The 15,337-nt window shown below is 51.8% G+C and overlaps 1 protein-coding gene across 4 annotated transcripts in view; it reads right to left on the bottom strand.

Moving 5' to 3' along the window:
• Window positions 1-255: 255 nt before the first annotated feature.
• The window catches only part of CCDC136 (coiled-coil domain containing 136), a 29,711-nt gene continuing 14,629 nt past the window's right edge, over window positions 256-15,337 (bottom strand). For 3 of the 4 annotated variants that reach the window (XM_069087162.1, XM_069087160.1, XM_069087158.1), the window contains exons 8-18: window positions 15,179-15,328; window positions 14,725-14,907; window positions 14,153-14,323; window positions 13,619-13,810; window positions 11,236-11,430; window positions 10,418-10,633; window positions 8,610-8,897; window positions 8,223-8,450; window positions 6,680-6,943; window positions 4,780-5,196; window positions 256-594 (exon numbers count right to left, since the gene is read on the bottom strand). In XM_069087162.1, coding sequence (XP_068943263.1) covers window positions 484-594; window positions 4,780-5,196; window positions 6,680-6,943; window positions 8,223-8,450; window positions 8,610-8,897; window positions 10,418-10,633; window positions 11,236-11,430; window positions 13,619-13,810; window positions 14,153-14,323; window positions 14,725-14,907; window positions 15,179-15,328 — 2,415 coding nt within the window. In that variant the 3' untranslated portion in view covers window positions 256-483. The remainder of the gene's footprint in view (window positions 595-4,779; window positions 5,197-6,679; window positions 6,944-8,222; window positions 8,451-8,609; window positions 8,898-10,417; window positions 10,634-11,235; window positions 11,431-13,618; window positions 13,811-14,152; window positions 14,324-14,724; window positions 14,908-15,178; window positions 15,329-15,337) is intronic. The other variant, XM_069087159.1, reaches the window with a different exon arrangement.

Here is a 15,337-nt window from a genome sequence, read left to right as displayed (position 1 = left end):
ACAAAACAGACAAAACTCATACTCCAGGCTGTATGACGTGCACAGCAATTGATCAACAACTACCTGCTGAAGGAGCACAACTGAATTTCTGGTGTATTTGTTCCCAAATAGCTAGAAAAAATGAGATGGTTGGAGGAGAAGTGGAGTCAAGACAGCGGGCCTGAGGAAACAGTGCATGCTGTGAGATAGGAGATGAAAGGTGAACAGGCCTGGCTGTCATGTGAGGTGGGGCGAGCAAATAAGGAGACACACTCATGTAATTGAGCTGATATTTAGTTACAAGGAGCCCAGGTTCTTGTGGGAGGCAGAAGAATGGCGACAGGAACTCCCTGTGGGCCTTCCTGGGCTGGGTAGACTAAGCCTGCAAAGATGGGACCACCAGGAAATGGGGTTGATGGGTGGGAGCAGAGTTCTAGCCCAGTCTGTCCTGCTGGGGGGTGATGGATACTAATGGTCGGCCATACCAGATGGCTTAGACCTCTTTCACTCTCTGAGGCAGAATTCTGTCTCCGGCTGCCTCACGTTGGGTAACACGTAGAGAGCCACTGCCGCGATGGCCAGGAACACCAAGGGCTTCCACATCCCAAACAAATTCTGTAGGGACCAAAAACAACAATGAGTTACCAGCCTCCAGGGCCCCTTCCTTGTCAGGCCAGAAAATTCCTTTCTTAATAGCCTGCTACCTTGCTACAGGCAGGCCCCTATTCTTCTAGCCTCGGCTAGAGCTAGTGAGGGATCTGGAGGTAACTGTGGATCAGCTCCTCCTACCTTCTCACTCCCCAATGAACAAGTAGGGTTGGTCACCTAGCCCAGACCCCCACAGATTCCATGTCCAGATCTGCCTCTGACACATCTTTCTTCAATCACTTCCCTTAGGTCACAACCCCTTCTTCAGTTTTTCCCTCTGTCAAATGGGGAAGATAATGTAAAGTGACCTTGAACATTTGGACAAGCAAGTCCAGATGTGGGGATGAGGGGAGGGAGGAGGGCAAGAGAGAGGGATACTTTAAGAAGTTACATCTTTCACTTGTGACCCTGGGCACAAGAAAACCCAAAGCTGCAGGTTGGTGTGATGGGAGGTGTGCTTGGCTTTGAATTCCACCTATTTGCTAGCTGTATGACCACAGGCATGTCACGACCTTTCTGAGCCTCAGTTAACTCATCTGTAAAACTGGAATAATAACACCCAAGGGTATCTAGTTCGTTGAGAATCAAATGAGATTATGTATGTAAATCATTTTACAAACCTTAGAAAGGTCAACTCTTTTTTTTTTTTTTAGCCAGATCTGTTATTTCCCCAGAAAAGAGTGCTCCTGGGAGAACCTTCCTTTCCCCATACAGCGTGGCATTGGCTGTGCTGCTTCCGACCCAAGAGCAGCCCGGGGCACTGAGGGGCTAAGTGATTTGTCCAGGGTCACATAGACCACATACATAAGAGGCAGGCAGCACCTGAACCCAACTCTTCCTGACTCAAGGCCAGCTCTCTTTTAAGTCACTCTGCCTTTCCATTCTAATCATTATTAACATCAACATTCTTTGGGGATTGCATGTGGCTTGGAATCGTGGAGGAGTCTCTTAAGAATTAAAACCATGGATTAATTCTGCAGAAGTACCACAGCGGATGCTGTCAGAGGTGTCTGATCGAGAAGGCAGGGCTGCTCCTCACAGAGACAGCCCAAGGGATGCCTGGACAGCCCACATGCCCCACTAGAACCAGAGATCTGTGGGCATGAGGACTCCCAGAAGGGGCAGGACTGACAACAAAACATGGGCAAGGGTCCCAAAGGTAAGAAGGTGTAGATGAGCTGCGTTCTGAATTGTGGGATCAAGTCCCCAAACTAATGAGATCCCAAACCCAGCAAAGTCATCAGTGTTATCGTGACTGTAGGGATCTCTTGACTATTTGAGGACCAGCCAAAGAGCCGCTCTCCAAGGGCGACAGACAGAAGGTAGCCGTGGAAGATGGCCCAGGCTGCATCCTCTCCTAATACTAGCCTACATTATGTTGTGCTTTACAGCTGACAAAGTGCTCACATACATTACAGTATTTGAGACTTACCACAACCTCTTAAGTAGATAAGACAGATATTATTATCCCTCCCTTACAGATGATGAAACTGAGTGGTCAATTGATTTGCCCAAGGGCACACAGCTAATAAATGGTCTAAGAAGGACTAGAGTCCAGATTTCCTGTTCACTGATCCTAACACTACCTCTTCTCCCCCTTCCCTGCAGCCCCCACCCTGCTCCAGGGTGCTTCCATTCAGCCTCAGCCTGGCGATCAGCCACAAATTCCTCCTCAGACTCTAAATCAGTGAGTCTGAGAGGCTGCTAAAGAGACAGTGCAAGTGGATGGAGGCTGAAAACCTTAGGAATCCTCCTATCTAGGGCTTTAAAGATCTGGGTCAGGATTCAGGAGAAGACCCAGGAAAAAGAGGAAGCTTGAGGGCAGGGTCAGTAATGCCTTTAGCGGTCACTGGCAGGCAGAGGAAGCAGAGAAGGGGGGGTGCGGGTGAGGGACAGGAGGGAAGGCACAGAGGCAGAATAAGGACAGAAAAGAAAACGTTCACATATGGCAGAGAATGCTGCCAGCTGCTATAGGTGCTGCTTGGTCCCTTGTCTGACCTTGATTCGGTGAGATGTAAAAATAAACAGAATGAGAGGTTTTCTTCACTACTTCATGGAATGAAAACAGGCCAGGAGAAAGATAGGTTTAAGGTCCTCAGTGACGCACCTCCCATCCACTGCCACATCCCCACACAGGTGTGTATCTTGCTAAGAGGCCCACTTACATGGGCCACATCCTAGTGAGAGAAGGCCAGGGTACTTCTCTGTAGCCTGGATCCCTTGGGAAATGTACAGCTCTGGCTGGTGGAAGTCTTTCACCAAATAATCTCCACTCCAGCAAATCTTGTCTTTGAAACCAGTTACAAGAAGCCTTGCAAGGTGTGGAGGCAGGGTAGCAGCTTTTCAGGCCTTCAACCCTGAGCCCCCTACCAGTGAGCTAAGAGGCCTATGCATACTTAGTGTCTCTGTGGTGGCAGTGGCAGCAGGGGGGCATCTACAGGGTTAACCAGGGCCAAAGTCCAGGCCACTCTTGTAGACCCAGGCAGTAGCTTCAGAGAACTCAATGGGCAGCTCTGGGTTCAATGGTGGTAGGAAAAGATGGTTAAACAAAATCAGCAACTGTACTGGGCTTAAGAGAATCTTTTCCATTGGAGGATCATGAGCTCTCTGTTGAGAGGTACAAAGCCATTCCTCTTGGGGTTTAGAGAAGGAGATTCAAAGATGGACAGAATCTTTGCTGGCAGTTCAAGGATTGTCCAGGACTAGGGCCCAGGTGTTAATGCTCAGTCCTAGGCATCATGCAGAAGGAAGGGGTAAGAGCAGAGCAGCCAGCAGAAGCTGAGTGGGAGGGTGGAAAGGAGGAGGAGAGAGCCATCAGGACCACCTGCACCTCCCCTGTGGCACCCAGATGCTAAGGAAGCAATACGAGTACCTGTGTTAGGATGAGGTCTCAGCCCACCAGCACCAGAGCAGAGCCGATATGACCACCAGGCCTACGCGAGGCAGGGAGAAGAGGGGCGGGTCGGGGTCAGGGGGTGGCTGGGACAGGTCAGGTGAGTACAGAAGCACAGGGGATAAATGAAGGGGGTAAGAGGAAGGCAAAAGACACGCAAACAAATGAAGCCAATAGGTAGTGAAGATGGCAGAACAGAGGGAAGAGAGGAAGGAAAGAAATCACGCGGTTAAAGAGCAGGTGAGCGGCACCTCTGCTGTGGGGGGCCTTGGCTCTCCCCACCTATGGCTGGAAGCGGGGGCAAAGCTACAGGGGCTGAGCTGCAGCCTGACCCCCAGCCGGGAGAGGAGGTGTTGTCCTGGCCCAGCACACGTCCCTCCTGCCTTCCTTAAGCCCTTGGCACCCCCTAGAGGGGAAGGGGCCTGCAGAGGCACAACCTCTGCCCTGCCCACCACCCTCTGCCCTGTGTGGCTGCAGGGCTCCAGCTCAGGAAGAACCTCAGAGTTCTCTCTTTGTGAGAAACCTGGGGCCACATGCCTGCATCACTCAGACTCCCAGATGAAGCCCAGTTTCTGTCACAGGAGAAGGACAACGGATCATTCCTCTAAGGGATACCAGCATTTTTTCAGAAGGATTTACTGGTGAAGAGTTTTCTTTTTCACCAATCCTCCCCTCCCCTAGCCCCATTTAAAAAACTGATATTGCTGGAGGAGAAAGGAAACAGAGGGGGAAGGAGAGGGGGAGAAAGATGAGGAAAGGGAAAAGATCAAGATTCCCTGAATTGGGCAAAAATTAATTCCAGTCTAGAAGGCCTGCAGTCCCCCTAGAGGGCCCACAGGGTAGGTCGCTTCTGGGTCCTCTACAGAGGCTGGATGAGGTCTGGGAGAGCCCTGAGAGACCTGGTTTAGTCCAGTAGGTAACATCTGGGATGACTGTCATCTGGGGAGAGAAGCTAGAAGTCTGCAACCTGTCCTGCCCCCTCCTGGGGGGCATCAGAACGCGGCATCTCCTAGGGAACAATAATCTAGTACAGCTAGCTCCCTGCTGCTTAAGAGCAGCCTGTGTGACTTGTACCCTGCCACCCCAAAGCACAAGCCCACGGCAGGGAAGGCCTAGGCCCTTCAGGCCATCTGGGGCTTCTCTCCTGGGTGCTTGGCCACCCTTAGTTCAGGCTCACAGACTGCTCCTGGGTCAGTCCCTCTGTCAGGTTCCCCACTGTGGACCAAGATGCCCTGCCCCCCAGCCCAGGCTGCAGTTACCTTTTTGCTCTCTGAGATCTTGATGGGGGTGCCCTCTGGCTTAGAGAGCTCCTCATCCTGCCCGACGTCCTGCACGTTGATCTGCTCTAACGATTCCTCCTCAAAGCAGCCTAGCTGGTCCCACGGGTCGTTGAGAACCTCTTCCAGATGATCTGGGAATTCTACATGCTTCACCACGGGTGTTGGCACATGTTCTACCTGCGGTTCTGGCTCCGGCTCGGGCTCTGGCTCCGGCTCCGGCTCCGGCTCAGGTTCAGGCTCGGGCCTTTCCTCCTCCGACTCAGGCTCCTCCTCCTCCATCATCTCCTGGAGAAGCAACTCTTCCTCCTCCAGGGTCTCACATAGCTCCTCAGGCTCCTCTCTTTCTAGTTCGCTTGGGCTGGCCTTGTAGTACAAGACTACCTCCAGCTCCTGACTCTGTAGGGAGGAAGGTGACCACAGTGTTACTGGGGAGCTTCCTTACAGACTCCCGGAGCCCTCCCAAGAAAATTGTGCTTTTTAAGAGTATTGTGCCATATCTGGGCTGTATCCCAGAGACATCAGAGAAGTGGAAGGGGGACCCACATGTACAAAAATATTTACAGCTGCTCTTTTTGTGGTGGCAAAGAATTGGAAATCAAGGGGATGCCCATCAATTGGGGAATGGCTGTACAAGTTGTGGTATGTGAATGTAATGGAATACTATTGTGCTATAAGAAGTAAGGAGCAGGTGGACTTCATAATAACCTAGAAATATGTATATAAACTGATGCTGAGCGAGGAGAGCAGAACCAGGAGAAATCTCTACACAATCACGGACACAACGTATGTGTGACAACCAATGTCAACAGACTGGGCTCCTCTCAGCAATGTAAGGTTATAAGACAACTCCAAAAGACTCATGATCGAAAGAGATATCCACGTCCAGAGAAAGAGCTGCGGAGTCTGAGTGCAGACTGAAACAAACTACTTGCTGTGCTTCTTTTTCTTGCTTTGTTTTATTTCCTCTTTCCCCCTGATCATTCCATCAGTTATAATCCGTCTTTACAACCTGACTAATGATTGATGTGAAGATGTCTGTAGATCCTATATTTGAGTGCAGGCCACCATGATGGGGGATGGGGGAGGGGAGGGAGGAGAAGAAAATTTGAAACTCAAGGAACTGTGGAACTGAATGTTGCAAACTAAAAGTAAATAAACAAATCAATTTTTTGAAAAAGAGTATTGTGCCATAGGGACACCAACAAAGCACTATATGACAGCATTCACAGCCTTCTTGGAATCTACTCATTGAAAAAGCCAAAGCTTCTAAACACAGCTAACTTGGACTGCCATTGTCTGACTGCCCTTCTCCTGCCCTGGAGGCTACCAGACATGAGGCAACTGAGTATCCCCTTTAATGCTTCCCCTCCCAAACCCCATTTTCCCCAGTGGAACTCCAATTTTAGTCAACCCTCTCTCATCAATTGGTTTAATTATTTGAAAGAAATGACCCCTATTTGCTGCCCTGCCTCTTGACATCTCTAGATTCATTCACTCCAGAGTAGAGACCCCAGATTCTAGAATGTGTGGCTGGGCCCTTTGAGACCAAGCCATATAGCATGGCATTGCCCCTCCAGACAGAATCTGAGGGGACTCTGACAATCATTTCCTGCCAATCTTCCCACAGCTGGCCCAGCAAGCAAGGATTCTTTACCTGAGGTCTATGAACTCATTTTTAAAAAGGATATTTTGGTAACTAGATTTTCCTCCATTTGGTTAAACATATTCTGTGCATTTTATTTTGTACTTTTAAGAACACCAAGGTTCTGAGGAGGTCCCCATGACTCCCCAGAGGGCAGCAGCGTCTTGCAGGGAAGTGCATCGCGTGGGCCCCACTGCTTCCCAGCCCTTTCCACTCTGCTCTCTGGGTGCTGCTCACCTGACTGCCGCTGCAGACAGCCTTGCCGGCTTTGAGGCCCATCCTGCCCATCACTTTGCCGACATTCTTGGTGCTGCTCTTGCACCAGTCCACGTTGTCCTTTGGCATGGAGGCCTTCTGAGCCTTGAGCTGCCAAAGCTCCTCTTGGCAGCACTGGAGCTGGCACTCCAGTTGTTCCTGCACAGCGAGAAGTCGGCTCTGCTCATCAATGCTGGCCTGGTACTGAAGCTGCAGCTCTCGGAGCTTGCACTGGAGCTCTTTGTACTGTGGATTGGGAGGGGGTCAGTCAGACAAAAAGGATCTTGGCCTGTGGGCCTGGCCCTTACCCTGACACCACTAATGGAGAGACTGCCCTGCACTGCCTATGTGTGTGTCTCAAGAAGGGGCATACAAGAGAGAAAATGTTGGAAGGAACAGAAAACAAGTCTCTAAATTGACCTTAAAATAGTTATTGATGCAAGGCAAAATAGTCATTGATTTAGACTCAGTGAGTAACTTTTTGAATACTGTTTATAATTACATAATAATAGCTAGGGGCAGCCAGGTGGTACATTGGTCAGGAGGACCTCAGTTCAAATCTGGCCTCAGACACTTATTAGCTGTGTGACCCTGGGTAAGTCACTTAACCCTGTTTGCCTCAGTTCCTCATCTGTGAAATGAGCTAGAGAAGAAAGAGGAAACCACCCCAGGATCTTGGCCAAGAAAACCCCAAATGGGTTCATGAAGAGTCAGACAAGACTAAACAATAACAACAAAATGATAGCTAGCCCCAACTGGGCACCTTAATTTTGCAAAGCACTCTACATGTCATCTCATTTGAGCCTCACAAAACCCCGTGAAGTGGGTCCTATCATTATCATCTCTATTTTACAGATGAGGAAACAAAGGCCCAGAATGGTGAAGTGACTGGCCCAGGATCACACAGCTCAGTGTTTGAGGCAGAATTTGAACTTGGGCCTTTTTCCTGACTCCCAGCCCAACCCTCTAACCACTGTACCACCTGGAAGTCTCATAATGTATTTTTTAAACGCTGTAAATCTCCTGAAGAGCAATTGTACTGTCTGCTTCTGGCTCCTGAGACCTGGGCCTGTGTAGTCAATTCAGCTTCTAGGATCCCCTGGGGCAAACACACCAGCAGGGCAATTGTCCATCCTGTTCTCTGGGGAAAAGGGCTAAGGTTAGCCAGGAAGGAGGCCATGAATTTAGTAAGCCTGACTTCCAAAGTTCCCATGAGATGCATCCAGGGGAGACAGGTAGTAGAAGAAAGTAGAGAGAAATGGGGTGCCTCTTGTGCTGTGGGCCCCTACACCTTGGATTTGTCTTCTATCCCGACCTTTGCAGGGACTGGTGTCAATTGGCACTCATTTGTTTGCAAAGCTCAGATCCTTTTCTTGTGGGCACCTGACCAGAATGGGATCTATCATTCTAAATGACCAAGGGCAGGGGTGCCCAGTTAGACACTTCCTCCCAGGCAGCTTCCCCACGTCCCTTCCTTGGGTGCAGTGAGCTCCAGAATGGCCGCTGCTTCCCTGGCTGTAGTTACCTCAGGGCTGCACTGTGGTGGGACTGGAGGGGCTTCTTCCACTTTGCTGATTTCCTCGCATTCCCTGAGCTCCTCTTGGCAGAGATCAAGCACCTCCTGTAGACCACCCAGCTTCACCAGCAGCTGTATCATATCTAACTGTAGCTGGCCATGCTCATCTTGGCTGATCACGTACATGGCCTTGACTGACTGCAGCCTGGTCTGCACACAGGCAAGCACCTCTTGGACCTGTTGGAGGAGAGGGTATGCAGTGAGGCCCCGCTCTGGGAGGGGCTCCTGGGAGGGGAGGATGGCCCCCACAGGTGGCTGTCCTCACCGCCTGGGGCAGCGTGGCACTGTGGGGCACAAGGGACCCGAGCACCCCGGCCTATCCCCTCTGGGCGCTACCTCCATGCTGTCACTGTCGCGGCAGTAGTCCTCATCATCGCCACAGTAGCTGCTGAGCGTGCTGCTGGTATAGCTCTTGTGATAGCTGTGGCTGCTGTCAAAGCTCAGGCACGGGGTCAGGGACTGCAGCAGCTGCATCTCCTCCTGGCAGAGCTGCAGGTCCTCTTGCAGCCTCCGGCGCTCCTCCAGCAGCCGCCCCTCCTCCTGCTGTAGCTGCTCCTGCGCAAGGCTGCCGCTGTGGTACAGCTGCTGCAGCTCCTGCATCTGGCTGCACAGGCTGCTCGACTGCTGTGGGGAAGGCACATGGTGAAGCTTGCTCAGGGCACGGCGCCCCAAGGCAGGGCCTGCAGCGGCAGCCACCCTGCAGGCTCCCTCCTGGAAAAGGAGAGCCCCTTCACCTCCGGCCAGGCAGTAAAACCTGCCGCTCTGCTCATGCCTTCTGTCTGGTCAAAGGCAACTCCCGCCGGCCTCGCTTCCCACCCTGGTGTCTGCTCAGGTAGGCCACCAACCTGCCCTCACGCCCTGTAACATGTTTGGGCCTGCTGGCAGGGAGAAGTCAGTGCCTCACAAGACTGGCTCAGGGGCAGGGTTATTCCCACTGACAGTGTCTAAAGGGCTGCCTAGGGCCTGGATCTAGAGCCCTCACTGCTCACCTCATCTTTGTCCTGGGGTCCCTGAGCTGTTCCTCAGGATTTGCTTCAGTCACTTAAGTCTGCTAAATCCAAGTTCTGCTCTGTTAACCAGACTCCAGGGTGTGGGTCCCTGCCCTCCCACTATCTGGGCTCCTAGCCTGAGTTCCTGGAATCGTCTCCAACCTGCCTGCTTAGACTATGGCTTCTGCTTACCTGTGCCAACCTTTGAGCCCTTCAGACCCACCTCTTTTAGAAAGGACCTACAGGCTCCACCCTAGCTATGCTAAGCCCCCAAACCTGCCTTCCTCATCCACACCCCCTGCATTCACACTCACTGGCCTCCTGGTCATGACCTCTTGTTGACCCCTCTCAAGGCCCATCATAGCCCTTTGGTCTTTCTAGATTCCCAGAGTTAGCTCTCCTGGCCTATCCAGATTCCAGCACTGCAGTATAATGAGTTCTAAGAACTCTGCCCACGAGGATATTTTCCCTAAAGGAGGATGATTGCATGGTCTGTTGATGAACAGTCTGGTGTGGTCACCAAAACGCAATGGATTTTTTAAGAAATAGAATATATAGAAAACTGGACTGTCAGCTACTAAAAAATAAGAGGTTCTATTAGCTTTGGTCAAAAGGAACTCCAATGGCAACTAAATATCAGACTTTAAATGCTACAACCATAGGACTGTAGAGTCAAAGCTAAAAGCCTGGTGGGACAGTGGATAGAGCACCAGGCCCGGAGTCAGAAGATCCATCTTTCTGAGTTCAAATCTGGCCTCAGACACTTCTAGCTGTGGGACCCTGGGTAAATCACTTCATCCTGTTTGCCTCAGTTTCCTCATCTGTAAAATGAGCCAGAAAAAGAAATGGCTAACCACTCCAGTATCCTTTGCCAGAAAAATCCCAAGTGGGGTCATGAAGAGTTGGCCATCACTGAAACAACTTGTTTTACAAATAAGGAAATGGGGGTAAAAAGAAACAGGTGGTGGGGAGGGCCAGTGCTGGGTGCCTGTCTGATGCTAAGCCCTTGCTTGGATGGTGGGTTGGGATCACTGCTGTCTGCCCACCTCCAGCATTAGCCGAGCTCTTGGCCAAGCAGGATCTTCCTGCCCTCGGCCTCTCCTCAGGAACTGCTGCCGTGACCCTGCCAGAAGCAGCCCCAGCTGGATCCTTTACCTTGTTGCTATTATCTCTATGCAACATTTTTCCAGAGTCTGGACTCCGAGTCGCCATCGAGCTCTCCCTTAAAAGTCGAAACTCTCTTTGCAGCTTGGCTTGCTCCTTTAATAGCTGGTCCTGATTCTCTACCTGTTTTTTTTGCTCTTCCTGCCGGTTCTGGTAGTTGGTCTGTAGTTCTTCCAGCTCTTGCAGCTTTCCCAACAACTCCTGACTCTGTGAGGTGAGGCAGAAGGGTGGTTACCAGGGGGTGTCTTCACACTTCACTCCTTTGCCTGATCCCTCCTGGATGCCACCACTGACTGGCCGGGTGCGTGGGAGGGCCATCTAGCTGGTAACCCAGCACCAAGAGGGGTGATGGGGAGATGAGACTACAGCAAGGGGCACCAAGCAGGGGCTGAGTGAAGAAAAGCTCCACTGGGCCCTTAGACCTACCTCTGCTCTATATTGGCTCCCCCTGCATGAGCCTCCTCTGCTCTTACCTGGGTTGTGCCACCCCTCATCAGCCTTCTCTGCTCTTACCTGCCCCCCCAGCCTCCTCTGCTCTTACCTGGTCCCCCCCATCAGCCTCTTCTGCTCTTACCTGCCCCCCCATGAGCCTCCTCTGCTCTTACTTGCCCCCCCAGCCTCCTCTGCTCTTACCTGCCCCCCATCAGCCTGCTATGCTCTTACCTGCCCCCATCAGCCTTCTCTGCTTTTACCTGCCCCCCCAGCCTCCTCTGCTCTTACCTTCCCCCCCATCAGCCTCCTCTGCTCTTACCTGCCCCCCCCGAGCCTCCTTTGCCCTTTCCTGGCTCTGCCCTCCCATGCCCTGGTACCTTTTGGAGGAGGTTGGGTTTGGGCATGGGGAAGGTGAGCCTGTGCAGCTCCTCCTGCAGCTGGCCCTGCTCCTCTTGTACCCTCCTCAACTGCTCCAGGAGCTCGGCCTGCTCGAACTGCAGCCGGGCCAGCTCTTTCTGGCTGGTATTGTACAGGCCCTGCAGTTCCTTCAGCTTAGCTACCAGGTCCTCGCACTGTGGAGGGGAGAGGTGGACAGGGTGGCTGGTCACCCTGGGCAGGAGCCCACTGCTCTTCTGCCCTGAAGGCCCAGCCTCCCCGCCCTGAGCCCAGCATGGCCGGCCTCTGACCTCAGGGCAGCCGTTCCCTGATCAGGACCGGTGGCCACCATAATTGTAACAATAGCTAAGAGGTTGGTGCCACTACAACTCCCATTTTACAGCTGACGAAGCTGAGGCAAACAGGAGTGCAGTGACTTGCTCAGGGTCACACAACCAGTAGGTGTCTGAGGCCACATTTTAACTCGGGCCTTCCAGTGCTCCATCAGGCTGCTCCAGACAGGGCCGGGATCTATGTGGCTCCTGCCTTCTAGTTCCATTTTCTCTGGTGCCACGTGGGAAGGAAAGGCAAACTGGTCCTTCCTTTTTGTCCATTTTATTTCTCTGTCCCTTCCCCTTGCTACACAAGTCCTTTGCCTCTGAGAACTCTGACTCCTGAGGAATGCTAGCCTGTCCACCCTCTAAAGAACTCAGTTACCCCAAGGCCAGAGCAGGACAGTGCCTCCACAAGGAGAATGAGGAGTGCTAAATGAGAGCTTGGGATTGGACAGAGTTATTCCTTTAGGCAGAAACAGTAAGATGATTGGCACACTCTAAACAGGTGACCTTCTGGGGGCACTGGAGTGACTTGGTGACTGTTCTGCCACATGACTTTCCCCATCAGTCAATCAGTGGGCACTTTAACGAGCATCTTATCTCTTTCTCCTCCAGGTCTGTCCCTCTATATCAGTCCCCATACAAGGTAATTAATGGTGCCTAGGCACCTTAAAAATGACAAGGAAAAAGCAAATGGAATTGAGGCTGCTTATATCCCTGCAAAGAGGTGAGGTAAGAGGCTCAACCTGAATGGGGCCAAAGAGAAGAGCAGACAAGGGGGCGACCTAGCCCAGAGGCATCCAGGGTCTCTGTAAGGGCTAGGACAGAGGCAGGGTTTTAGTAACTAGAGACAGAGCCTTGGAATGAACCTGACTGAAGCCTGGCTCCCTTTTCCTCTCCTTCCAGTAGGTACACAGAACATGTCTGTATGTGTTCTCCTTGGATCAGTAGATGATGGCCAGAATAATTCCATTACCTAATTTGCTGTGAAAACCTTGGCAGCTAGTGAATGAAGTATAGTGCTTGGAGTCAGAAAGACTGGAGTTCTAATCCTGCCTCAGATACCTGGGAAAGTCATTTAATCTCTTTCTGCCTCAGTTTGCTTTTTTTGTTTGTTTGTTTTGTTTTGTTTTTGCTTTTTGGAGAGGAGAAGGCAGGGCAGTTGAGGTTAAGTGACTTGCCCAAATTCACACGGCTAGTGAAATGTGTCAAATGTCTGAGTCTGGATTTGAATTCATGTCCTCTTGACTCCAGGGCCAGTGCTCTATTCACTGTGCTACTTAGCTGCCCCTGCCTCAGTTTTCTTATCTGAAAAGTAGGAATAATGACAGCTACCACCTTCCAGCACTGTGCTTTGTAAACCCTAAAGCACTAGATATTTTAGTTATAGTTAGCACTGCCTGTCTAAATTTCTGTCTGGCAGCTGGTGGACAGAGAGATGATAATCTGGGCTCAGGAGGACCTGGTTTAAATCTGGCCTCTGACACTCACTGTGTGACCCTGGCTAAGTCCCTTAATCTCTGCCTGCCTCAGTTTTCTCATCTTTAATAACAGCCCCTATTGGGGCTGCTAGGTGGCGCAGTGAATAGAGCACCGGCCCTGGAGTCAGGAGGACCTGAGTTCTCAGACACTTACACACACAAAACTATCTGTGTGACCTTGGGCAAGTCACTTAACCCCAACTGCCCTCCAAAAAAAAAAAAAGCAAAAGAAAGAAAATAACAGCCCTACTCCCACAGGGTTGTCATCAGGATAAGATGAGATGATCCATGCAAAGTGCTTGGCAAATCTTAAATGCTACATAAATATGGTACTATTATCCTTATGGCACATGTCCCAAATTTTCAAGATTTCAGACTGTGGGACCTAGGCCAGTTCCCCCCTAGGTGTCCCAGTATCACCGCAAGGGCAGGGTCACCAGGCTCAAGGGCTTCTCTTTCTAGCTGGGTGTCTCCTCACTCCACTCCAGGGGATGCCCTGGGCTTGGCTGCCAACCCTTCTCCAGCTAGCCCCATGGGAGAGCCTCCCTGCCTCCTGTGCCAGTGGTTACCTCCTCTGGCTTGTTCTCCTCTGGGAACCGCTCCTCCGGGGCCTGCATGCTTCTGAGCATCTCCATGTCTTGTTGGCAGAGCTGGAGGGCCTCCTGTAGCTCCTCCTGCACCTGGAGCTGCCTGGCCTGCTCCTCCTGACTGGCCTCGTAGAGTCCCTCCAGGTCCTGCAGCCTGGCCTCCAGCTCCATGTTCTGTGATGTAGGAAGCAGTCACTGAAGTCACCCTAGGAATAACCTGCTTTTCACCCTTTTCTTGCCTACATCTTTTCTCTGGTGCTGTGATCAAAAAGAGATTCTCCTGACCTCTCCAGTCTCATCTTTTGTTCTAGCAGGGGTCACCAAGAGTGGACCAATTCCCAGCATGCTCTATTACATGCAAGATGTAAAGTCGAGGGAAGTGTGTGGCTGAAAACAGCCACCAATCTCCAAGACCACCTTCTCTTCCTTTTGTCCCTTACCCCGAGGGGCTCTCACTCCCCCCACCTCCCATGGAACCTCAAAGAGAAGACTGTCTCTTGACATGTGTTCCCTCACCTTCTCAAGAACCTCTTGGTTGGTGGCCTCCATAGCCTTGAGGCGCTCGGCCTCCATTCCACAAAACTCCAGCTCCTCCTGTAACTTCTCTTGTGTTTCCAAGAGACGGCAGTTTTCATCCTGGCTTTTCTGGTACTGCTTCTGTAATTCGTCCAGCTTGGCCTTCAGCTCCTGTGGTGGGGGAGGACTTTGGGCAGTGCAGTTACCCCTGGAGGGCCTCACCTGTTTACCTCTGCCTAGTTCACTGGGACACTGACAGTCTGGAAACCTCTCCTTCCTTACCTGTCTTGCCCTTTACTTAACTGGCTTGGGGTCTTCTCTGATGCAGATACCTAGAAGAGGCTGTAGCCCTCCCAGGATGCAGGCAGTGCTGCATGGATCCATGGATCCATGGAAAGGTAGTGGTGGTGGTGGTGGTTAGCTGGAAGCAGCCCCAAGTATCTTGTCCTGCCTTCCCTCTTGGTAGATGCCCCACCTTTCCTTCACCTCCCACTGATCCTGACTGCCGCTTCCCCCCAGACCTCAGCCAGGAGACCCCAGCCTGGTCCTTCCGCTCTCACTACTCCTGTTACCTTCTCATTCTTGTTGCTCTCTGCAAGGGACGCCCTCCTAATCCTGAGCTTGCGTTGCTCTTCCTTGCTTTCAAGAAGCTCTTTCTGCAGCTGGTTTCGTGACTTTATGAGATCTGCCTGCTCACACTGGCTCTCCTGGCACTTCTTCTGCATCTCACACAGCTTCTTCACCAGATCCTCAGTCTGTGGTAGGGAGGTCATGGGCAAGCAGAATTACCACGAGAGATGGCAGGGCCCTCCATACTGTCGCTCAGATGCAGACCCCTTGAGGAACTTCCATTATATGTCTCCATTCATTCTTTTCTCTGCTGGAGGCACCCAGCATGCAGCATTGCATGGATCCCAAAACTGGTCCCTACAGGCTATGCCTCTGGATGTAGGTCAAAGGCTAGCTGACCCCAGGCCCCCTCCCCTGCCTGGCCCTAGGCCCCTCCCACCTCCCCCCAGGAGTCACCTGGCTCTTGATAAAGGCATCCTGGCAGTTCTTAAGCCGCTGCATCTCATCCTTGCAGAGCCTCAGCTCCTTCTGCAGGCACTTCTGCTCGTCCTGGCTGGCCCGATGCATCTTCTGTAACTCTAGGACTTCAGCATGCATGTCCTTACACTGGAAGAG

This window comes from Petaurus breviceps, unplaced genomic scaffold, assembly GCF_028583685.1.
Source record: "Petaurus breviceps papuanus isolate PSGF00001 unplaced genomic scaffold, PetGlider_PUasm1.0 181, whole genome shotgun sequence".
Classification (NCBI taxonomy): domain Eukaryota; kingdom Metazoa; phylum Chordata; class Mammalia; order Diprotodontia; family Petauridae; genus Petaurus; species Petaurus breviceps.
The sequence above is the reverse complement of the archived record's forward strand: the minus strand, read 5'-3'. Positions and strand labels throughout refer to the sequence as shown.